We start from the raw sequence: 26,589 nt of genomic DNA, 5'->3' as shown, positions 1-26,589 counted from the left end.
TCACATCGGGAAGCAGTCCGCCATTTTCTCACTTTCGTCGGTGTGTTGTCGGAGGGTGTAACAACACGAACAGGGACGGATTCAAGTTGCACCAGTGGCCCAAAGATGCGAAAGTGGCAAGAAATTGGACGAAATTTGTTCAAAATACGAGGCTGTGGGGAAAGCAGACGAAATGGTCAGTCGTTTGTTCCGCACACTTTACCGACGAAAGCTATGCTATGACAGAGATGGCAAGAATGTGTGGATATCCTGCGACACTCAAAGCAGATGCATTTCCAACCATAAAGTCAAAGAAATCTGCCGCCAGACCCCCATTGAATCTGCCGGAGTGTGTGAGCAATTCAGGGACAAAGGACCTCGGTAGCACGGCAAGCAATGGCGGCAGAAGATGATCAAGAGAAGAATTTCGACCCTAGCTTCCCTGGCCTGCTGACATGAAGGTATGTCTACAGAATATATTAATTGATGAAAACTTTATTCATTACTCGCGATTTTACGTAAATGATTATACATAAACTGTGTTTCCAATAATTTAGCTTAAAAACATTTATTTTTTTCAATCATTCGAGTAGTCTTGTGTAATGCAGTATTTTGTGTCTATTTAGGTATAGTTAACCTGAGTGCTGAAATCGTGGAAAAAATATATGCTCTTAGCGCGCCTGAAATGGGCTGTCTGCACTCTCAAAGTGCATGTTGTTGCCAAATGTATTTCATATGCTGTAAACCTAGTTCATAGTTGTTAGTAATTATCTTATCAGACAGTGTTAAGCCGCTGAAATCCGAGTCTGAATCCGAGCTAATGTCGCTATAGCTTGCTGTTCTTTCCGCCATGTTTGTTTGTGTTGGCATCACTATGTGACGTCACAGGAAAATGGACGGGTGTATATAACGATGGTTAAAATCAGGCACTTTGAAGCTTTTTTTTTAGGGATATTGCGTGATGGGTAAAATTTTGAAAAAAACTTCGAAAAATAAAATAAGCCACTGGGAACTGATTTTTAATGGTTTTAACCCTTCTGAAATTGTGATAATGTTCCCCTTTAACATCCAAATCGCTGCCATTGTGTCCTTGGGCAGGACACTTCACCCTTGCTCCCGGTGCCGCTCACACTGGTGAATAGCCACGCTTCCGTCAGTCTACCCCAGGGCAGCTGTGGCTATGAAAGTAGCTTACCACCACCAGGTGTGAATGAATGATGGCTTCTGACTTCTCTGTAAAGCGCTTTGAGTGTCTAGAAAAGCGCTATATAAATCCAATCTAAAAGTACCGAAAAGTGGTACAGTTGAGGACTGGTGTCCATTCCAAAGTACCGGAATTTGTGCCGTATCGGTGGAAATGTGAACGGTACCAGCAAGTGTTGTTGTACTGGAAACTAATTTACAAACACAACTTCATCACACACAATACTCCACTATGGAATTGTTCTCATATTAAAATGAGAAACCATTTCATTTTTGTGCAGCAATGGTTTGAAAAAGGCATTTGGTCGCTGATGCACTTATTGACTGATAAAAGTATTATTTTATTAAGTACGACCTGCAAATAGACACAAATATTTAAAAGATAAATAAAAGCTTTCGCTTAAAATATTCTAAATACAGCTTATAATGTTTTTCAGAACTCTTTTTTTTTTAAACTTTCCGGGCTTTTGGAGGATGGACACAATATTACAGATTTGAAACTCTGAAATTAGACAATTCTTTACTATTTCTTCTTTGCTGTATTCTCGGTGGAACAAAACAAAAACAAATATAAATACAGTGGGGCAAAAAAGTATTTAGTCAGCCACCAAATGTGCAAGTTCTCCCACTTAAAATGATGACAGAGGTCTGTAATTTTCATCATAGGTACACTTCAACTGTGAGAGACAGAATGTGAAAAAAAATCCAGGAATTCACATTGTAGGATTTTTAAAGAATTTATTTGTAAATTATGGTAGAAAATAAGTATTTGGTCACTTCAAACAAGAAAGATCTCTGGCTCTCACAGACCTGTAACTTCTTCTTTAAGAAGCTCTTCTGTCCTCCAGTCGTTACCTGTATTAATTAATAAACCTGTTTGAACTCGTTATCTGTATAAAAGACACCTGTCCACAGCCTCAAACAGTCAGACTCCAAACTCCACTATGGCCAAGACCAAAGAGATGTCGAAGGACACCAGGAAAATAATTATAGACCTGCACCAGACTGTGAAGAGTGAATCTACAATAGGCAAGCAGCTTGGTGTGAAAAAATCAACTGTGGGAGCAATTATCAGAAAATGGAAGACCACTGATAATCTCCCTCGATCTGGGGCTCCACGCAAGATCTCATCCCGTGGGGTCAAAATGATCATGAGAACGGTGAGCAAAAATCCCAGAACCACACGGGGGGACCTGGTGAGTGACCTGCAGAGAGCTGGGACCAAAGTAACAAAGGTTACCATCAGTAACACACTACGCCGACAGGGAATCAAATCCTGCAGTGCCAGACGTGTCCCCCTGCTTAAGCCAGTGCATGTCCAGGCCCGTCTGAAGTTTGCCAGAGAGCACATGGATGATACAGCAGAGGATTGGGAGAATGTCATGTGGTCAGATGAAACCAAAATAGAACTTTTTGGTATAAACTCAACTCGTCGTGTTTGGAGGAAGAAGAATACTGAGTTGCATCCCAAGATCACCATACCTACTGTGAAGCATGGGGGTGGAAACATCATGCTTTGGGGCTGTTTTTCTGCTAAGGGGACAGGCCGACTGATCCGTGTTAAGGAAAGAATGAATGGGGCCATGTATCGTGAGATTTTGAGCCAAAACCTCCTTCCATCAGTGAGAGCTTTGAAGATGAAACGTGGCTGGGTCTTCCAGCATGACAATGATCCCAAACACACCGCCCGGGCAACGAAGGAGTGGCTCCGTAAGAAGCATTTGAAAGTCCTGGAGTGGCCTAGCCAGTCTCCAGACCTCAACCCCATAGAAAATCTGTGGAGGGAGTTGAAAGTCCGTGTTGCTCGGCGACAGCCCCAAAACATCACTGCTCTCGAGAAGATCTGCATGGAGGAATGGGCCAAAATACCAGCTACTGTGTGTGCAAACCTGGTAAAGACCTATAGTAATCGTTTGACCTCTGTTATTGCCAACAAAGGTTATATTACAAATTATTGAGTTGAATTTTTGTTATTGACCAAATACTTATTTTCCACCATCATTTACAAAAAAATTCTTTAAAAATCCTACAATGTGAATTCCTGGATTTTTTTTTTCACATTCTGTCTCTCACAGTTGAAGTGTACCTATGATGAAAATTACAGACCTCTGTCATCATTTTAAGTGGGAGAACTTGCACATTTGATGGCTGACTAAATACTTTTTTGCCCCACTGTAACTTGAAAGTTTCCGTTCTTCCAAAGGCAAAAGGAGTATAAAAAAACAAAAAAAAAACGTAATTGACCACTTAAAATATATTTTAGGATGTTGTTTTGCAATTAAAGACAACACTTGTTCTTTCTGTGATAGGGAAACAAAATAAACTATTTTAGGAATGTGTCAGGTGCAGCTTGCTGCGGTTCGTTCTCCGGGAATGCAATACTCACGACTCCGGACGACAGCGTGAAGGTAGGATATGATTTAATCTTTGTAAATCATCCAAACTACCAACATACAGGCAAAACAAGAAAAAGGCAAGCGAGCCTAACACACGTGAAGCTAAGACTTAACAGAAGCTATGGCATGGAACAAGAAAACTTACTTGGCAAAGGCGTGACACAAACGATGAAGCCAGAGCGAGTGATTAACAAAAGCAGACTTAAATAGTGATCTGATGATTAACGACAGGTGTGATCCGAACAAATGAGGCAGGTGAAACTAATGAGTCGCCATGGTGACAAAACAAACAAGGAAGCGCAAACAAGAACTTGTGGAGTCCAAAACTAACAGAACATAACTAAACAAAACATGATCTGGACCACGGATCATGCAAAGTAAATCTTTGTGGGATGATGTACAATATTGGCTTTTGCCTGACACTCCACACTTGTTTTCTGAAATTGATAATGTTTTGGGGATGTTAAAAAGAAAAAAATATAAAAAAAAAAAAAAAACAATAATGGGAGTTTTTGTTTTATCCACAAATGTATATTTGTAAAAACAAAACCATCCTTCCACAAACAATTCAGTCATTTTCGCTCACTTTTATATTGCATAAAGGTCTGAGTACATACATATAAAACAATCACAACACAATCATCATATTACAAAAGAGAGTAATAAAGATAATTAATAAAATGGATTATAGAGACCCAACAAATAATTCATAAAGTCACACATTTTAAAATTGTATAAAAGACAACTGTTCAAATGATGTATAAAGTAAATAGTAATATGCTTCCTGAAGTGGTCCAGAAGATGTTTCAGATGTGAACCAGTACATATGTATATCATATAAAGGTGCTAATCTATGGGATCATTAACAATTACAAATAAAACTATGTAACACTTCAATATTTCAAACACCTATAGAAACACTGTTATGAACAAGTCTAAAATTGAATGAGGAATATATATAAACATAAAATGTTTATTGTATGTAAAATATGTCTTGTACTGTTTACTCTCACCTTTTCAGTCAAATTGTTCTGTTCAAACTTTAATAAAAGTACACAATGTTGCATATTAATGCATGTACTTGACTGAAAAAAACACTAATATAATAAAATCTAATCTATAAATGTAGAAGCATGTTAAAAAGATTGTTACACAAACAACAATGTCACACATGTTATATGTGCTGCTGTTGTTAGAAAGTCCAAATGAAAGTCTTGACAGTTTATTTCAAATCCTGCAGTTTCATTTGCTGCTGCTGTTCTCACCAGCACACTTGTGTTTCTTACACTGGTACTTAGAAGACAATCTTTCACCACACACACTGCAACTTAACACTTTCTCTCCTGGGTGTGTTCTCATGTGTGCTACAAGGTTTGATCGCTCACAAAAGTGTGTGTTCTCTTGTGTGTTTTCATATTGACACTATTTGTAAAACCCTTACCACAGACTCAACAGGAAAAAGGTTTTTCGCCAGTGTGCGTTCTCATGTGTCTTTTCAAATTTTCCTTCCTTGAAAAAGATAAGCCACAGATTAAACAAGAAAAAGGTTTTTCACCAGTGTGTGTTCTCATGTGTACTTTCAATTTGCCACTGTGTACAAAACCTTTACCACAGATTGAACAAGAAAATGGTTTTTCTCCGGTGTGTGATCTCATGTGTACTTTCAATTTGCCACTTTCTACAAAAACTTTACCACAGATTGAACAGGAAAAAGGTTTTTCACCAGTGTGTGTTCTCATGTGTACTTTCAATTTGCCATTGTCTACAAAACCTTTACCACAGATTGAACAACAAAAAGGTTTTTCACCAGTGTGTGTTCTCATGTGTATTTTCAAAGTGTCATTTTGTACAAAACCTTTACCACAGATTGAACAGGAAAAGGGCTTTTCGCCAGTGTGTGTTCTCATGTGTACTTTCATATTGCCACTTCCTACAAAACCTTTACCACAGATTGAACAGGAGAAAGGTTTTTCACCAGTGTGTGTTCTCATGTGCACTTTCAAATTGCTACTTTCTACAAAACCTTTACTACAGATTGAACAGATAAAAGATTTTTCTCCAGTGTGTGTTGTTATGTGTTTTTTCAAATATAAACTGTCTGCAAAACCTTTACCACAGATTGAACAGGAAAAGGGTTTTTCAGCAGTGTGTGTTCTCATGTGTACTTTCAAATTGCTACTTTCTACAAAACCTTTACCACAGATTGGACAGGAAAATGGTTTTTCACCGGTGTGTGTTCTCATGTGCACTTTCAAATTGCCACTTTCTACAAAACCTTTACTACAGATTGAACAGATAAAAGGTTTTTCTCCAGTGTGTCTTCTCATGTGTGCTTTCAAATGGTGACTGTGTACAAAACCTTTACCACATATGGAACAGGAAAAAGGTTTTTCTCCAGTGTGTGTTCTCATGTGTGTTTTCAGATGACAATGGTATTTAAAGGTTTTGTCACAGTGAGAACATTTGAAGTGAGTGTTGTCAGTGTGACATGTCTTATCATCTTTAGAGTCTTCATCATCAGTGTCAGGAGAGTGTGACGTTGTGTCCTCACTATCTGATAGTGGAGCTAAGAGCTTGTCTGCTTGTGATCCTCCACAGTGGTCTCCATCAGCTTCTGTTGTCATGTGTTGTGTTGAGCTGCTGCTTGGAGGCTCCGCCCCTCCCCTCCCCTCACCTTTACCTTTGACCTCATCATCTTCACTCTTCCCAGGGACACCAGTCACTGGGAACTCCACCAGTCCTTCAATATGCTCTCCCTCCTTACTAACGCTGTGTTCCTCCTCTTCTTCTTTAATGTGGGAGGTCTGTGACGCCTCCTCTTCCTTTTTACAGGGCAGGGTCTGTGTCAAAGAGGAAAAGGAGACACCAGATGGTCTGTGGCGCCCGGTCTTCCTCTTTGATGGATCCTCCTTCACCATCCTGAAGCTACACTCCTGTTTTTCAGGCAGAAGTTGTTCTTCACAGACGTCTGCAGGACACAAAATGACAAACATGCTTGAGAAATGTCCAGATTTGCTCAGTCACATGAGGCATTCAGTAAGTTCACATGTACTTAAAATAACAAGTTATTATATGAATTGGCCTGAAAACAAACATACTGCTCTTTACAACATTTTGCAAGACTTCCACTACACTCACAACATCCCAGAAGACATAGCGAGATCGCCGGGCTCTCCGTGGATTGTTATCGGGTCTGGGAGGCGGCGCAGTCGGAGAAGGGAGAGGAAGCAGAAACGGGACTGTAGGGCCGGTGTTATACTATGGCTAAAGAAACAACCACACAAGCCACCTCTACTGAGCCTGTTTCTCTGCAATGCCAGATCCCTGGTGCATAAAACGGACGACCTGGAATTACAACTCGCTGGAAATCGCTATGTTCGTGACTGCTGTGTTTTGGCCATCACTGAAAAGTGGCTTCACCCGAGGATCCCCAATGCTAACAGGCCGCACTTTGCTCCGCTGGGACAGGACTGTGAACTCCGGTAAGAGCAGAGGAGGGGGTCTCTGTGTTTACGTGCATGATAACTGGTGTAACAGCGGGACAATCATAGACCAACACTGTTGCCTAGACCACGAGCACAAGTCTGTAAGATGCCAGCCTTTTTTTATACCGAGAGAGCTAACTGTAGTGATCGTCACGGCTGTTTAGATCCCACCCGACGCCAACGTGAACACAGCGCTCTCTCTCCTGCTGAACACCGTAAACCAACAGCAGCGGGTCCACCCGGATGGTTTCACATTATTGCAGGGGACTTTAATAAGGCCAACTTAAAGACTGTACTGCCAAATATTTACCAACATATAAAGTGTTCTACTATGGGAGAGAACATTTAGGATCATGTTTACACATATCTGGCACGCATACAGAACTAAACCCCTCCCCCATCTCAGCCAGTCAGACTATCTTTCTCTCCTGCTCTCTCCAGCCTACTCCCCTCTCAGACGCAGAGTCAGACCCACCATAAAGACAGTTACAACCTGGCCTGAAAATGCTCTGTCAGACCTACAGGACTGTTTCAGCCGAACACACTGGGACTTACACAGGAACTATACTGGACTATATCAAGTTCTGCATTGGGAATGTGACCGTCGATAAAATCCTTCGGGTTTTCCCTAACCGGAAGCCCTGGATGACCAGCCAGGTCCACTCACTCCTCAGGGCCCGCGACGTTGCTTTTAGGTCAGGTGACAGAGCTCTGTACAGGGCTGCTCGAGCTGGCCTGAAGAAAGGAATCAAAAAAGCTAAGGCGGACCACAGGATGAGTATAGACCACAGGATGAGTATAGAGTCCCACCTGTCCAGCAACAACTCACGATAGGTGTGGCGGGTCATACACCACATCACCAACTTCAGAGGCTGTGATGTATCAACAGCAGACCTGAGTGTGCCGCTAGCAGAGGAGCTAAATAGCTTCTTTGCTTGCTTCAAGGCACCACGGCAGCACTCATCTGTTCCAGTCCTGCCCCGATCCCCACCAGGCTCCCCCACCACCCCACTGACTGTACAGGAGCATGATGTCAGAGGGGTGCTCCTGGCAGTGAACCCCAGGAAAGCTGCTGGCCCAGACGGAGTTCCTGGCAGGGTGCTCAGAGCGTGCGCCCACCAGCTCACCTCCACCTTTATCAGAATCTTCAATCTCTCCATTGTCCAGGCCGGGCCTGCCTGAAATCAGCTATAATAATCCCGGTGCCTTAGAAGTCTCCCGTCCCCACCCTGAATGATTACCGCCCAGTGGCCCTCACCCCGGTAATCATGAAGTGCTTCGAGAGGCTGCTTATACAGCACATTAAGGACTATCTCCCCCAATATTTCGACCCCTACCAGTTTGAATATCAGGCGAACAGATCCACTGAAGATGCCATCGCTGTGGCTCTCCACTTTCCTCTACACCACCTGGAGCAACAGCAGAGCTACGTCCGGATGCTCTTTGTGGATTACAGTTCTGCCTGTCATACAATAATACCTGACATCCTCATTACAAAACTGGACACTCTCGGCCTGGATTAAAGGACTTTCTCTCCAACCGGCCCTAGACTGTGAGACTCGGCCCCCACCTCTCCTCCAACCGCACGTTGAATACCGGCTCCCCACAGGGCTGTGTGCTGAGCCCTCTTCTGTACTGCCTCTACACCTACGACTGCAGTTCGACCCACAACAACAACCTCATAGTGAATTTTGTGGTGGTCGGACTCATCTCAAAGGGGGACGAGGCAGCCTACAGAGAGGAGGTCCAGAAGTTGTCAGACTGGTGCTCAGAGAACAACCTTGCTCTGAAGACCAAGAAAACTAAGGAGATCGTCATCGACTTCAGGAAACAGAACTGAACTGAACTAGCCCCCCTCTAGATAAAGGGTGAGTGTGTAGAGAGGGTCCACACCTTCTGGTCTCTTGGTGTCCTTATCTCTGACAACATCTTCTGGTCAGAGAACACTACTGCTATCACTAAGGCTCAGCAGCGGCTGCACTTCCTGAGAGTCCTCAAGAAGTACAACCTGGACTCCAACCTGCTGCTGACCTTCTACCTCTCATCCATTGAGAGCCTGCTGACATACTGCATCACAGCATGGTACGGCAGCTGCACCACTGCAGACAGGGAGAGGCTTCAGAGAGTGGTAAAGGCAGCACAGCGGATCATCGGCTGCTCTCTCCCCTCCCTGATAGACATTTACACCTCCCGCTGCCTCAGCAGAGCTACCAACATTATCAAGGACAGCTCTCACCCTGGCTTTGACCTGTTTGACCTGCTACCCTCAGGAAGGCACTACAAGGTCATCAGGTCTAAGACAAACAGACTCAAGAACAGTTTTTTCCCCAAAGCCATAACCAATGTGAACTCTCATAGGCACTGATTTTATAGTTTAACAGCTCTCTGTGTGCAATTTTTACTCTCCACCCACAATCTGAATGCTTCTGTAGATATGTATATAGTATAATATTTAAAGAACACATTTGTTCTCAGGACTGGACTCCGCTCTTTTTGCACTATTTTTCTTTTTCTCTCCTTCCTATGTTTTGCATAATTGTAGACTGTCAGACTGATACTGGAGTTACTTTTAATCTCATTGTACTTGTGTATAGTGATAATAAAAGTCATGTTATTCTATTCTATTCTATTCACAGGAAAAGAAGACCACTTTTTACCAGGAGTGGGCTATATGGCTTAAAATCTATATTTCAATAAATTCCCTTCCACCTGAGTGCAGCTGGGATAGGCTCCAGCACCCCCTGTGATTTTAATGTCAGTTACTGATGTATAAACTTGGAGAAAAGATGAGGTTGTTTACAGTGTAAATCTGTATTCTGTATTGTTGTCTCTGCTATGGCTCCATCTTGTGGCCGAATTCGCTCACTGCAAGTGCTGTTCGGTTGAAAGTGTATTTCCTTTTGCTCCGTGCCTTGAACCCGAAGTATGGTTTCTTCATTGATCTCGCCAAGCAATGTTTGTAAGTGTAACCGGGGATTTCCACTGGATGTGGAACGGCGACAGACTCATTCCGTTTTTTGTTTTCAAGTCAATGCGTCAGTTTCCACCGCCTGGCTTCTATATTTAGTGGTCGACACAACAAGGCGGTTTAATTGAGCTAAAATCTGCTCGTGTGGGACAGGAAGTCATGCATTAACACAAAATAAATGTTCAAGTTTACTTTCAAAGTAGAATATTCTGTTTAAGGATGGTTTTCTACACTTTGAAAAGTCCTAATGGACATGAAGTCAACTTGTCAAAAGATTTTCAGACCTAATTTCACCTCCTTGACACAAATGGACGAAGACATGCTGATTCTACAAACCCCATTTCCATATGAGTTGGGAAATTGTGTTAAATGTAAATATAAACGGAATACAATGATTGGCTAATCATTTTCACCCCATATTCAGTTGAATATGCTACAAAGACAACATATTTGATGTTCAAACTGATTTTTTTGCAAATAATCATTAACTTTAGAATTTGATGCCAGCAACACGTGACAAAGAAGTTGGGAAAGGTGGCAATAAATACTGATAAAGTTGAGGAATGCTCATCAAACACTTATTTGGAACATCCCACAGGTGAACAGGCAAATTGGGTACAGGTGGGTGCCATGATTGGGTATAAAAGTAGATTCCATGAAATGCTCAGTCATTCACAAACAAGGATGGGGCGAGGGTCACCACTTTGTCAACAAATGCGTGAGCAAATTGTTGAACAGTTTGATAAAAACCTTTCTCAACCAGCTATTGCAAGGAATTTAGGGATTTCACCATTTACGGTCCGTAATATCATCAAAGGGTTCAGAGAATCTGGAGAAATCACTGCACGTAAGCAGCTAAGCCCGTGACCTTCAATCCCTCAGGCTGTACTGCATCAACAAGCGGCATCAGTGTGTAAAGGATATCACCACATGGGCTCAGGAACACTTCAGAAACCCACTGTCAGTAACTACAGTTGGTCGCTACATCTGTAAGTGCAAGTTAAAACTCTCCTATGCAAGGCGAAAACCGTTTATCAACAACACCCAGAAACGCCGTCGGCTTTGATGGGCCTGAGCTCATCTAAGATGGACTGATACAAAGTGAAAAAGTGTTCTGTGGTCTGACGAGTCCACATTTCAAATTGTTTTTGGAAACTGTGGACGTCGTGTACTCTAGACCAAAGAGGAAAAGAACCATCCGGATTGTTATAGGCGCAAAGTTGAAAAGGCAGCATGTGTGATGGTATGGGGGTGTATTAGTCCCCAAGACATGGGTAACTTACACATCTGTGAAGCCGCCATTAATGCTGAAAGGTACATACAGGTTTTGGAGCAACATATGTTGCCATCCAAGCAACGTTACCATGGACGCCCCTGCTTATTTCAGCAAGACAATGCCAAGCCACGTGTTACATCAACGTGGCTTCATAGTAAAAGAGTGTGGGTACTAGACTGGCCTGCCTGTAATCCAGACCTGTCTCCCATTGAAAATGTGTGGCTCATTATGAAGCCTAAAATAGCACAACGGAGACCCCCGGACTGTTGAACAACTTAAGCTGTACATCAAGCAAGAATGGGAAAGAATTCCACCCGAGAAGCTTCAAAAATGTGTCTCCTCAGTTCCCAAACCTTTACTGTGTGTTGTTAAAAGGAAAGGCCATGTAACACAGTGGTGAACATGCCCTTTCCCAACTACTTTGGCACGTGTTGCAGCCATGAACTTCTAAGTTAATTATTATTTGCAAAAAAAAAAAAAAAAAAAGTTTATGAGTTTGAACATCAAATATGTTGTCTTTGTAGTGAATTCAACTGAATGTGGGTTGAAAAGGATTTTCAAATCATTGCATTCCGTTTATATTTACATCTAACACAATTTCCCAACTCATATGGAAACGGGGTTTGTAAAAGGCCGGAAATTAAAGAATCATATAACAGGCATATCCCGGGCAGCTATATGGGGGCCTGTACTTCAGCGTTGTATTAAAGTTAAAGTACCAATGATTGTCACACACACACTCGGTGTGGTGAAATTTGTCCTCTGCATTTGATCCATCCCCTTGATCACCCCCTGGGAGGTGAGGGGAGCAGTGGGCAGCAGCGGTGCCGCGCCCGGGAATCCTTTTTGGTGATTTAACCCCCAATTCCAACCCTTGATGCAAAATGACGAGTTCCATCTCCAACATGAAAGTGAGTGTCGCCAACACTACTGCACACAGGAAAACGTGTGGAGGAGAATTGCAAGTAGTTGAAACAAAGATTGTGAATGACTGACAAGAGGCTCACTTTGTTCATGTAAGTGTACTGTGGAATAAACATGCTCAGGTGCTGAGAGCGATGCACAGAGTGAGACCTCTTAGTCCAATTTAAAATTCACAGACCAAAAAGGAAGCACACGGGGATAGCAATTTATTGATGACGGCAAGAATTAAGTTATTAGGTTTATTTTCATTTACCGTATTTTTCGGACTATAAGGCACACTTAAAATCATTTCATTATAACCCGGTGCGCCTAATGTACGGAATAATTCTAGTTGTGCTCACCGGTCTCGAAGCAATTTTATTTGGTGCATGGTGTAAAGATAAGTGTGACCAGTAGATGGTAGTCACACATAAGAGATACATGTAGACTGCAATATGACGCCAGGAAACAACACCAAAACTTAAAATGTTCCATTGAAAATAAAGAACATTACACCCGGCACTCGAAAATCTGTCAAAATGTTTTAGTACGACTTTGAAGCCGCACCGCTTGATGGATTGTCGGCCCATTACGGCTACCCTAGTCAGAAATACAAGTATTACTATGGTGTGTGTATAAGGACCGCAACATGGCACCCATTAGCAGACATATTATCTGCAATTTTGTTTCACAATATTATGCAAAACCAACTTGTCTTATCTTCTGGTACCTGCTGATGTGTATTTGAGATCTGCATAAGTCCTGAAAATTGCACACTTCCGCCACTGTAGTCCGTGCTGATACCATAGTCTATCTAAGCTTCTTCTTTTTCTCTATCTTCTTGTTATGGGACATTCATCCTCTGCTGTTGCCTTTTCTAATATAAAGTAGTTTAAAGTTCTAAATTATATCTCACTATTAAAGCGCTAAAACATACCGGTGTAGTGAGTTTACATTATTCACCCAAGGAACTTTAGTTATTAGAGAGTTCCGGTCGGACGGTTTTTCACGGGACACATGTTGCACTCGTGAGCCACGGATGAGGAGATGCTGCTCTGTTATTGATTGAAGTAAAGTCTGAATGTCATTAAAACAGTTAGCGCCATCTTTTGACACTTCTTCCACTCCCGTCCTTGCACGCTACACCGCTACAACAAAGATGACGGGGAGAAGACGCCGTCGAAAGTGAGCCACGTAAATAAGACCGCCCACAAAACGGCGTATCCTGAAGTGACCGTCAGAAAGCCACTTGAAGATGATGTGTAAAACATCATCTATGCAACATTTTGACCAAAGAACCACCATTACTGTTATGTAGACCAGTGGTCCCCAACAACGGGGCCGTGGCCCAGTACCGGTCCGTGGACCGATTGGTACCGGGCCGCGGCCGCATAAGAATTTTTTTTTTTTTTAAATAAATTAAATTAACATAGAAAACACAATATATACATTATATATCAATATAAATCAATACAGTCTGCAGGGATACAGTCCGTAAGCACACATGATTGTATTTCTTTATGACAAAAAAAAACCCAAACCCCCTTCATCCCCCCGGTCAGTGGGACAAATTTTCAAGCGTTGACCGGTTCGCAGCTACAAAAAGGTTGGGGACCACTGATGTAGACCACAAAGAAGTATTTTACATTTAGAAAGAAAAAAAAATATATATATGACCCCTTTAATGCGCCTTATAATCCGGTGCCCCTTTTGTATGAAAATATACCTGACTAGACCCGCTCATCGACAGTGCGTTTTATAATCCGGTGCACCCTATGACCCAGAAAATACGGTACACCGGTCCCGGCCTACAAATGCATGAATATTTTAATGCCTCTGGACATCGTATTTAATGCTTTTTAATACCATTTAAGGCCTTAATTTAGGAAAAGTCCTTTTAATGAATTTTAATGATTTTTAATGACCCACAGAAACTCTGCTAAAGCTCTTAAATGTGTGGACCGATTGTTGCAAAAATCGACAGTAACAATATCAATCAATCAATCAATGTTTATTTATATAGCCCTAAATCACAAAAGTTCCAAAGGGCTGTACAAGCCACAACGACATCCTCGGTAATCATCCTTGAATACCAAGTATAATATCAGTATAAGGTCGGTACAGTGGTTTGATCGATATTTTGTTATTGTTTACAAACTCGGCAAATAAGGAAGACTTTAAGGGCATAAACAAAATTATTAAATTCAGAGCCATATTTAAATATTCCATTGATATTCTAACACCACCATCCTGTGATTTTGTCTGATTATGATTAGGAACAAAAATTGTATCTTTCAATGATCTTGAAAAATGTAAATATCAGTATCCGCATTGGTATGACCGATACTGCCCCTGTAGCTACTTGGTACTGGATCGATACCTACATTTGTAGTATCAGCCAAAACTAAAGTATCAAACAACAAAACAAGTGATTATTACATTTTAACAAAAGAGAAGAATAAGTGATTATTACATTTTAACAGAAGTTTAGATTTACGATTTTTACGAGATTTTGATAGAATTTAATACATTCTAAGGCTCTAATGGCTCGGTTGGTAGAGCGGCTGTGCCAGCAACTCGACGGTTCCAGGTTCGATCCTAGTCACTGCCGTTGTGTCTTTGGGCAAGGTACTTTACCCACCTGCTCCCAGTGCCACCCACACTGGTTTAAATGTAACTTAGATAATGGCTTTCACTATGTAAAGCGCTCTGAGTCACTAGAGAAAAGTGCTAAATAAATATACTTCACTTCACTTAAAAGGGAACCACACTTTTATTCGTTTTGCCTATCAAGAACACAGATTTTTTATTTTTTATGCATTCTAAGTAGTAAATAAATGTGATCAAAAGTCTGCTTACAATAGAGGCTATTAAAGTCGCACTATTCTGCCTACAAAGACCTTAAAAAGTTCCATTAAGGTTTTATGTACATGCAGTAGGTATATATGTCATTTAGTAACAGGTACACTTTTAAAAAGATGTAAGATTTACCTATTTTTGCTCATTAGCGCATCGATTTCAAAAATGCATCACTACGTTCGTCTTTTTTTTTTAACATCACTGAATATTACACACTGCAGACTTCATGAGAGCCAGCAAACATAATAAAACATCACTTACTGTACAAGGTCTGCCGTCACTATGACACAGACGGATAGAATCTTGTTATATTCCCGTTTCGATGAAGAATGACTCATAATCGTTGCACGGAAAAGTGAAGGCAAGCGTCTTTTTGTGTCGTTCGCTATTGTCTAAATTGGCTGTCAAACAGTACCAACTTGTCAGAGTACGTCCTCATTCTTCTACTATCCAGGTGAGAGGCACGATTCATGATCTGGAATAATCTTTCACCAGCACCGAGGCGAGGAAGGAGTTCACCAGCCGGTGATGTCAACATAGAGACACAAGCTATAAATAGTTTGTCTGCGTTAACACTTATAATAACAATATCACTAATACTTGTTTGCTATTCAAGCCACGAAATGCAAAATGAAGTATTGTTAGTGCTTTTTGGATGGTTATAGAGGACCTCCCATTGGCTCCATCGCAAGTGGACTTTTATTTACATTTATGAGTTAGAATGTGATTTTAAAAAGTATATATATATATATATATATATATATATATATATATATATATATATATATATATATATATATATATATATATATCCATTGTCATGTCTTTTATAATGCTTGTGAACAATAGAAACAATTCCCCCAAAAAGTGCAGTTCCCCTCTAAATTCCAGTGATTAGATTTAAGACTTTAAGTCTATGAGCATGAAGTGATGAAGCCTACTTGGATGAGAGGACAAACGTCATTCTAAGACAAAGTGAACAGTCCAGTTGTGATGGATTGAATGCCCTGAGAATAAAATGATATGTGCTTACTTGGACTGTGATGAAGCTGTGAGGACTCAGGTGGTTTGTCTTCATGCTCTTCAGTCTTCACAGAGACAACAGTCAGTGGAAACTTGCTGAGATCAGCCTCCTCCTGCCCTAGAAGAGACTCTTCCTCCTGAGTGATCCACACTTCCTCCTCCTCCTCTTCCTCTTTAATGTGAGGAGGCTGCTGGACGTCTGTTGGGTAAATAAGTAAAAAAGATAAAGAGAGAATATAAATAGTTTTGGACTGACACTGTTAACACAATGACATTACTTTGTGTGTTGTGTTAAAAGTGTGTTGCTTAGCAACGAATAAAAACGCGGGAAATACCTCCTCTTGTCCCAGACACTAAAATGTATTCAAAAGTGAGTACACAAACAGACTTGGAAATTTGACAAGTTTTTATAAGTACGAGGCAACATTGATTGCACCATTCTTAACTTTACACTCACTGATGTAAAGTGTGTAAATATTTTATTGTGTGTACGGTCTATGACATCTAAACTTTATCTCTAAACTTAACCATGATCTTGTAATGACATAGTCATTACCATAACTTCAATATCATGGAAATAAAACAAATCTAATTCCAAAATCACTTAAATGGTATGTTATTGTCATCATGCAAAATACTTTTTTGTTTGAGTTTATTTCGAACATGCAAGTATACAACATGATACATCACAATCTCCAGTTTCTCTTTTCAACATGTTCGAAAAGGAGTAGGAAGAAGCAGAGCTTATTTAATCCTACCCCTTTTCTTTTACATAACAGTTGCTAAAACTTTTGTTCACTTCCTGTTCTCAATTTATTCACAATATACTCCATAAGTAATCACAATAAAATAAGTAAATAAATAATAATTGGTGAAGTAAGTTACATTTCATATGTTGAAATAAGTAAGATTATTTTGTGGGTTAAAGAATGAAATAATGGATGAGTTAAATAAATTCAGAATGTTTATCATGGTTCTTCTTCTTTGTACTTTGTAAACACTTTAAGTTTGAAGAGTTTCTTGAAGTGGATCATATTAGTACATTGTTTGATTGCTTTGCTTAATCCATTCCATAATTTAATTCCACATACTGATATACTGAAGGTCTTAAGTGTTGTACGTGCATACAAATGTTTTAAATTACATTTCTCCCTAAGATTATATTTCTCCTCTTTTTTTGAGAAGAATTGTTGTATATTCTTGGGTAGCAGGTTATAGGGTCATTTTGTTGGCTGGGCCAAAAGGAACTTTTACCAAAACATGTTTTACTATGTGGTGTTTTATGGAGTATCTCCATCAACAATTCCTCTTTAGAAATTGGAGACCATCTACGACACGCTGAAGGAAAGTCAGTCACCTTTATGTTCTTTTAATAAATCAAATGTTGACTATTTTGGTTACTGAAAATAAATGTTTACTTTCACTTATTGTTGCATGTAGGTCAGAATCAGGAAGTGAAATTACAACTTTAATTAGATTTGATTCCAGTATAAAATGTATTTAGTGAGTGTGTGAGTTTTGTGTAAACATGTTGATACAGGTTTACATCTTCTTGGGGACTGGAACACAGATATGTCCTGAAAGGATGCACCCATTTTTAAAACCTTCACTAAGCTGTGCCACCAACATTGCCTCACTTAGCTCATTAAGCAAACTACCAGGGTGAGTGAGTCCTTTTAAACCTTCATAGACCTCGTTGTTACTTCTGACCAGTCTAAGATCACCACAAGTGGAACTACTGTATGCGGCTTAAGTGATCATTCCATCATTTTCTGTACCCGTAAAGAACATAGAACTGAGGCTGACGGCCACAAAAGCTACAATCCTCAAGACCTAGGCTAGCAAGGCTTTCAATGACAAACTGGCAAATTAAGACTCGCTCCGTACTTGCAAGTACACAGGTCTTTGGGTCAATTCCTAACCTCAGAAAAGTAGATAACTTCACAGTCAGTGGGTGACAATATTATAACAAACAAAAATGAGATTACCTATCTTGGCTGCATCGTAGAGACTAATCTCTCCAGTGAAAAAATGACTACTAATGTAGTCAAAGAATCAACCAACAAATTCTGTTCTTACTATTGTTGGACCAAAATGTATTTCAATACTTGTCGATACTTCTCTAAATAAAAGGGACCACAAAAAAGTTAATTATTGGCTTTAATTTAACAAAAAAATCTTCGGTTACATTGAACATATGTTTCTTATTGCAAGTTTGTCCTTAAATAATATAGTCAACATACTAGACAACTTGTCTTTTAGTAATAAGTAAGCAAACAAAAGCTCCTAATTTAGTCTGCTGACATATGCAGTAACATATTGTGTCATTTATATTCTATTATTTTGTCAAAATGATTAAGGACAAGTGGTAGAAAATGGATTATTAATCTACTTGTTCATTTACTGTTAATATCTGCTTATTTTCCCTTTTAACATGTTCTATCTACACTTCTGTTAAAATGTAATAATCACTTATTCTTTTGTTGTTTGAGACTGTACATTAGTTTTGGATGATACCACAAATGTGGGTATCAATCTGATACCAAGTAGTTACAGGATCATACATTGGTCATATTCAAAGTCCTTATGTGTCCAGCGACATATTTCCTGAGTTTATAAAAGAATATGTTGTGATGCCAAAAAATATTGATATAATCATAGAAGTAGTACTTTTTAGAGGCGGTATAGTATTGAATATGATTCATTAGTATCGCGGTACTATACTAATACTGGTATAGCTCGGTTGGTAGAGTGGCCGTACCAGCAACTTGAGGGTTGCAGGTTCGATCCCCGCTTCCGCCATCCTAGTCACTGCCGTTGTGTCCTTGGGCAAGACACTTTACTCACCTGCTCCCAGTGCCACCCACACTGGTTTAAATGTAACTTAGATATTGGGTTTCACTATGTAAAGCGCTTTGAGTCACTTGAGAAAAAGCGCTATATAAATGTAATTCACTTCACTTCACCAGTATACCGTACAACCCTAGTTCTTACATAGTAAGATCACCCCGCTGGTGGGTAGAAATACACTTAAGACTTTAACACAAGCACTCATTTAACCCCACTTTGACTACAGAGTTCATGTTTGGTACCGTGACGCCTTAAAAGCCCTGAAAAACTAACTCTAGACAGCCCAAAACAAAATGATTGGGCTTCTACTCAACCGTCCATCTCGGGCTCACCTTTCCACCAACCATTTCCTTAACGTGGGGAGGCTCTTGGTATCTGACAGAGTACATCTTCTTGCAGTTGGTCTGGTGTAGAAGATACACCATACCACTGAAATATCTGTGTGCCTGTCTAGATACTTCAAAACATATTCACAATTATAACACCAGAGGTAGTTGTACAAATCACATTCAACCCAGATTTCACTCCAAAAAAAGGTTCTAATTTATTTTCCTGCTATACTACCAACATGTGGAACTTCCTATCAATAGTCATAAAGGAGTGTAAATCCCTTACTTCCTTCAAAGCCGCTTTGAAAAGACATTACAGGTTGTAACTGGGAATAGAAAAAGCCTTTTAATTTTTTTAAATTGTATTTTCTAGCAGTATTTGTGTACTTTAAATGCTACTTTCTACATAGTACTGTGTTCTGTGTGAGTTAAACAAATATTTCAAGTGAAACCATGTCAGGCTTTCTTGTAGCAGTGAATGTGTACCGTGATGAAAGTGTACCCTTTCCTATGCAAACTTCTCATAAGTCCTTCAATCAATCAATCACACATTGTTACAAACTGAGAGGAACATCAACCTCAAACTGTCTCGTTTTCATGAAGAATCTACCGTATTTTCCGCACCATAAGCCGCCCTGGGTTATAAGCCGCGCCTTCAATGAACGGCATATTTCAAAACTTTGTCCACCTATAAGCCGCCCCGTGTTATAAGCCGCATCTAACTGCGCTAAAGGGAATGTCAAAAAAACAGTCAGATAGGTCAGTCAAACTTTAATAATATATTAAAAACCAGCGTTCTAACAACTCTGTTCACTCCCAACTTAATGTTGCTCGAACGTTAATGTCACAACACACAAAATAAACATAACGCTCACTTTCTGAAGTTATTCTTCATTCATAAATCCCTCGAATTTTTCTTCAGTGTCTGAATTAACAAGTTGGGCGAATACGGCATCCAAAATGGCCGGCTCCGTCTCGTCGCCTTGAGTTTGAATTCTGCGTTGTACGCGTGTCTCTTAATAGGAGCCATTTTGTGGTCTTTACAGATGTAAACACACAAATGAAATGAAACGTAATATCCGCGCGCTTCTTCTTCTACGGGGGCGGGTGGTTGCTTACAGTAGAAGAAGAAGCGCTTCCTCTTCTATGGGGGCGGGTGCTTACCTTGGCGGTTGCTTACCATAGAAGAAGAAGCGCTTCCTCTTCTACGGGGAAAAAAGATGGCGGCTGTTTACCGTAGTTGCGAGACCTAAACTTTATGAAAATGAATCTTAATATTAATCCATATATAAAGCGCACCGGGTTATAAGCCGCACTGTCAGCTTTTGAGTAAATTTGTGGTTTTTAGGTGCGGCTAATAGTGCGGAAAATATGGTAAATGAAAGCATTGCATCATCCCCACAAGACAAAGCATCTTCCTATTGAAGAAAAGTGTTACTAATGAAATATAAAGTTAGTAAAGATGTGAGAGTAAGAAGTCAACAAACCTGTTCTGTGTAACACAACTTGATGTTTCTTGAAAACAGCGTCCAGTAGTTGATGTTGTCGCTCCTTCTCCTCTTTTGTTGGACAAAGTTCCTCCTCATACTTTGCTATCGTTCTTTCGCACATTTTCACACAATCACAACACTTTACACTCACATTTGATCTCTACTTAGCGATGTGTTGATAACGTCCGCGTCTCTTTGTTAGCAGCTAACAAGCTAAGCTAACTAGCAAGCTAAGCTAACTAGCACAAGACTTGATAAAGTGCGCTCAGACTAATGTATCCGGATACAAACAATGACTAACAATGTTTCATCTACTACACGACATATATGCGTACATGTATGCACTAAATACAAATAGAGAAACAATAATGGCCAGTGGCCACGTTTAGGCCTTCTCTGTCAAACGCCATTTTGCTTTTGACTCCTTCGTCTTCTTTGGATTTCCAGCAGACTAGTAGAGCATCTTAGGCCTCCACAGCTTCTTAACGGGACTTCTTCGTCCTGTCCTATGGTCCATACTACAGGAGGTCGCGCTATCAACCTTTCAATGGACCACTTCCAAGTTGGCTTCGTCCTTCTTCTTCTTTTTTTGTTTAATGGCGGTTAGGATACATGGAGGCACTAGGACCGCTCTTTGTGGTCGCAGGAAGAGCAGCAGAAAGTTTCCCTGGAGAAAGAAATAGGTGAGTGACTAAGCTTTTTATTGTATTTTTATTTTGTATTTTATATATATATATATATATCAGTGACGTGCAGGCCATCATGGAAAGAAAAAAAATTTAAAAAGAAAAAAATTAATTAAATTGTTATATGTATCCAGTGATTATACTATAAAGTTATTTTCCATTTAACTTCACCAGTTTTAAATTATTTTTTATTCAAAATCGCTGAATTTTCACATTTGCCGTTCAAATACTGAGAAGAGACGGTGCGGTGATCAGCAGCCAGTTGAGGCACGTCAACATGGATTGCGCAATGACTCGGCTAACTGCTGGCCTGCTGTGCAGTGAGACCGTATTGCTATATGAATTATATTATACATTTCCATAGTTTAGTTAGCTGAGGTATATAATGTACAGTGTATTTTGTCAACAACTGTATGTGTGTAACGTATTTCTTGTGCTGAGCAATCATAAAACTGCTGCGAAGACGCACTGTGTGAGGCTCGCAATAATCCCGCCTCATGGTGGTAGAAAATGCACCCCCTGACGGGAGTGTTATATCAACTAAAGCCCACACTTAAACTTTCCACGTGCAAGATTGAATCTATTTAAAAAAGTTATTTCATAAGAAGCCAAAAAGTGCAAAAACAATAATGTTCGTGTTGGAGGAGTTGCGAACGACTGCAGGGACACAACATTAGGTACACCTGCAGACTGGGCGGCATAGCTCGGTTGGTAGAGCGGCCGTGCCAGCAACTTGAGAGTTGCAGGTTCGATTCCCGCTTCCGCCATCCTAGTCGCTGTCGTTGTGTCCTTGGGCAAGACACTTTACCCACCTGCTCCCAGTGCCACCCACACTGGTTTAAATGTAACTTAGATATTGGGTTTCACTATGTAAAGTGCTTTGAGTCACTAGAGAAAAGCGCTATATAAATATAATTCACTTCACTTCACACTTCACTGCAGCACGGATTTCATATTTCATTCATTCACAACTCCTCCAACACGAACATTATTGTTTTTGCACTTTTTGGCTTCTTATTGAGCTGCTGCATTTTTTTGGTTGGGTTGTTTATTTCTTTTGAGTAACTTACTTCTGCATTTCTAAAAGGGGAGGGATGTAATAGAGTGATCTATGTTTGTCTGTTGCCATCTCCTGGTGAATGTTGGCTATAGCGTACTGGGGCTACTTTTTGGTTGGCCAACGATTTACGTGGTGTTGCGCACCTGACGTCAAGTGTGTTGAGTCTGTTCTGAAGTCTACAGTAAAGAGACGTACTTCATCACCTCGCCTGGTTATTGCCTCCAACCCAATATATTACATAAAGGGAAGACCATAATAAAAATTTTTTTTAATTAAATATGCTTTTTTGTGTGCTACAGTTTGTATGTGTAAAGTTAAAGTTAAGTTAAAGTACCAATGATTGTCACACACACACTAGGTGTGGTGAAATTTGTCCTCTGCATTTGACCCATCCCCTTGATCACCCCCTGGGATGTGAGGGGAGCAGTGGGCAGCAGCGGCGCCACGCCCGGGAATAATTTTTGGTGATTTAACCCCCAATTCCAAGCCTTGATGCTGAGTGCCAAGCAGGGAAGAATGCTGGTATGAGCTTTTAAACATAACCCGTTAACTGCTGCCAATCAAATGGTGAATAAGATACTCTTTAGGGTTCATATGTTTGTAAATCTGACTGTGATGAAGTCAGTGCCTCACCAGCCATCAACCTCACCGCACGTCACTGCTATATATAAATATACATATATATATATATATATATATATATATATATATATATATATATATATATATATATATATATATATATATATATATATATGCTGATTATCGGTCCTGCTAAACACCGACATTTATTTAATAATACCACCTTAACATTTGACAACCAAACAATTACACAAGGCGAATCAGTAAAGAATCTGGGTATTATTTTCGACCCAACTCTCTCCTTTGAGTCACACATTAAGAGTGTTACTAAAACGGCCTTATTTCATCTCCGTAATATCGCTAAAATTCGTTCTATTTTATCCACTAGCGACGCTGAGATCATTATTCATGCGTTCGTTACGTCTCGTCTCGACTAATGTAACGTATTATTTTCGGGTCTCCCTATGTCTAGCATTAAAAGATTACAGTTGGTACAAAATGCGGCTGCTAGACTTTTGACAAGAACAAGAAAGTTTGATCATATTACGCCTATACTGGCTCACCTGCACTGGCTTCCTGTGCACTTAAGATGTGACTTTAAGGTTTTACTACTTACGTATAAAATACTACACGGTCTAGCTCCGTCCTATCTTGTCGATTGCATTGTACCATATGTCCCGGCAAGAAATCTGCGTTCAAAGAACTCCGGCTTATTAGTGATTCCCAGAGCCCAAAAAAAGTCTGCGGGCTATAGAGCGTTTTTTATTGGGGCTCCAGTACTATGGAATGCCCTCCCGGTAACAGTTAGAGATGCTACCTCAGTAGAAGCATTTAAGTCCCATCTTAAATCTAATTTGTATACTCTAGCCTTTAAATAGACCCCCTTTTTTTTAGACCAGTTGATCTGCCGTTTCTTTTCTTTTCTCCTCTGCTCCCCTTTTCCTTGTGGAGGGGGGGGGGCACAGGTCCGGTGGCCATGGATGAAGTGCTGGCTGTCCAGAGTCGGGACCCGGGGTGGACCGCTCGCGTGTGCATCGGCTGGGAACATCTCTGCGCTGCTGACCCGTCTCCGCTCGGGATGGTGTCCTGCTGGCCCCACTGTGGACTGGACTCTTACTATTATGTTGGATCCACTATGGACTGGACTTTCACAATATTATGTCAGACCCACTCGACATCCATTGCTTTCGGTCTCCCCTAGAGGGGGGGGGTTACCCACATATGCGGTCCTCTCCAAGGTTTCTCATAGTCATTCACATCGACGTCCCACTGGGGTGAGTTTTTCCTTGCCCTTATGTGGGCTTTGTACCGAGGATGTCGATGTGGCTTGTGCAGCCCTTTGAGACACTTGTGATTTAGGGCTATATAAATAAACATTGATTGATTGATTGATTTATATATATATATATATATATATATATATATATATATATATATATATATATATATATATATATATATAAATATATATATATATATATATATATATATATATATAAATATATATATATATATATATATATATATGTGTGTGTGTATGTGTAATCGAGGGTTCATATATGTCGCCTATACTGTATGAAACTCCACGAGGACCACTTTATTTCCTTTCTTTCAAAATCCTCGGCTCCACTACAACATGTCACCATTTCCGCTTTTAGCGCCTTCAAAATAAGAGCTCAAGGCATATACCGTACAACAGGAGTGTCAAACTCAAATACAGAGTGGGCCAAAATTTAAAACTGAACAAAGCCGCGGGCCAAGGTTGAACAAATGAACCTTTAACGTACTCTACGAGCTATCGTCACGTCCGCTTTTCATCCATTCCAACATCGTTCAGACCCAGTCACAAGATATGTGCGGCTTCTGTACGCACACAGGAGCGAATGCAACGCATACTTCATCAACAGCGATACAGGTCACACTGAGGGTGCCAGTATAAAAAACTTTAACACTGTTAGAAATATACGCCACACTGTGAATCCACACCAAACAACAATGACAAACACATTTCGGGAGAACATCCGCACCGTAACACAACATAAACACAACAGAACAAATACCCAGAATCCTTTGCAGCACTAACTCTTCCGGGACGCTACAAAATACACCCCCGCTACCACCAAACCTCCCCCCCCCCACACACACACCTTGTAGCGTCCCGGAAGAGTTAGTGCTGCAAAGGGTTCTGGTTTGGTGTGGATTCACAGTGTGGCGTATATTTTTAACAGTGTTAAAGTTTTTTATTCGGCTACCCTCAGTGTAACCTGTATCGCTGTTGATGAAGTATGCGTTGCATTCTATTGTGTGTGCGTGCAGAAGCCGCACATGTAATGTGACTGGGCCAGTACTCGTTGGGCTGGCTGGCTGGCGTTTGGAAGACTCCCGGGAGGATCGGCGGGCCAGCTTTAGTGTTACCGGTAATTTGATATCGCCTCAAGGTTTTTTTTGTGTGTATATATATATATATATATATAATTTTTTTTTCCACCACAAGTTGTGCTTCTAACATACTCAGAATCAGAATCAGAATCAGCTTTATTGTCATTACGCAAGGTAACGAGATTGAGGCCATTCCATACAGTGCGATGTGTGCATGCTAGAAAAACAATGTGCAAATATATAGAAATATAAAAAATGTAGAAGTGCAATGAATATGGTGTGAAATGAATATATACATGAAAAAACAAAACAAAAACAGGGTGGTTGGTGGAATGGGTTATTGCACCGAAGAGAAGGCAGTTATGAGGGACAATGGGGCAGTCCGTTCAGGATGGTTATGGCCCTGGGGAAGAAGCTGTTCTTTAGCCTGTTTGTTTTGGTTTTAATGCACCTGTAGCGCTTCCCAGAGGGCAGCAGGTGGAACAGGTCAGAGCCAGGGTGGGTGCTGTCCTTGATGATGGCACTGGCTCTGTTGAGGCAGCGGGAGGTGTAGATGTCCGTCAGAGAGGGGAGAGGGCGGCCGATGATCTTCTGAGCCGTCTTGACCACTCTTTGCAGCCTCTCCCTGTCTGCTGCAGTGCAGCTGCCGTACCATACCGTAATACAGTAGGTCAGCAGGATCTCGATGGACGAGCGGTAGAAGGTCAGCAGCAGGTCAGGCTTCAGGTTGTACTTCCCAAGGACTCTAAGGAAGTGTAGCCGCTGCTGAGCCTTCTTGACGATTGATGTGGTGTTGACTGTCCAGGAGAAGTCATTAGAGATGTGGACTCCAAGGTACCTGAAGGTGTGGACCCTCTCTACACGCTCGCCGTTGATGTAGAGGGGGGCAGGGTCGGTGCTGCTCCTCCTGAAGTCGACGATGATCTCTCTGGTCTTGCTGGTGTTGAGAGCGAGGTTGTTCTCCGAAGACCAGGCCGTCAGCTTCAGGACCTCCTCTCTGTAGGCAGCCTCGTCACCCCTGGAGATGAGCCCGACCACTGTGGTATCGTCGGCGAACTTGACGGTAAGGTTGTCACTGTGGGCCGGACTGCAGTCATGGGTGTAAAGGCAGTAGAGGAGGG

At 40.8% G+C, this 26,589-nt stretch overlaps 1 protein-coding gene across 1 annotated transcript; it reads right to left on the bottom strand.

Annotated features, from left to right (window-relative positions):
- Positions 1-4,145: 4,145 nt before the first annotated feature.
- On the bottom strand, positions 4,146-16,291 carry LOC133575727 (uncharacterized). Its single transcript, XM_061928529.1, has 2 exons — positions 16,103-16,291; positions 4,146-6,546 (listed from the first exon to the last, which is right to left on the bottom strand). Exon 2 carries the CDS (start codon positions 6,494-6,496, stop codon positions 5,027-5,029), a length of 1,470 nt encoding a protein of 489 aa, XP_061784513.1. The 5' UTR covers positions 6,497-6,546; positions 16,103-16,291; the 3' UTR covers positions 4,146-5,026.
- Positions 16,292-26,589: the final 10,298 nt, after the last annotated feature.

The sequence above is a fragment of the Nerophis lumbriciformis genome, linkage group LG33 (assembly GCF_033978685.3).
Source record: "Nerophis lumbriciformis linkage group LG33, RoL_Nlum_v2.1, whole genome shotgun sequence".
NCBI lineage: Eukaryota > Metazoa > Chordata > Actinopteri > Syngnathiformes > Syngnathidae > Nerophis > Nerophis lumbriciformis.
Note: the sequence above shows the minus strand (reverse complement) of the source record. Positions and strands in the feature narration are given on the sequence as shown.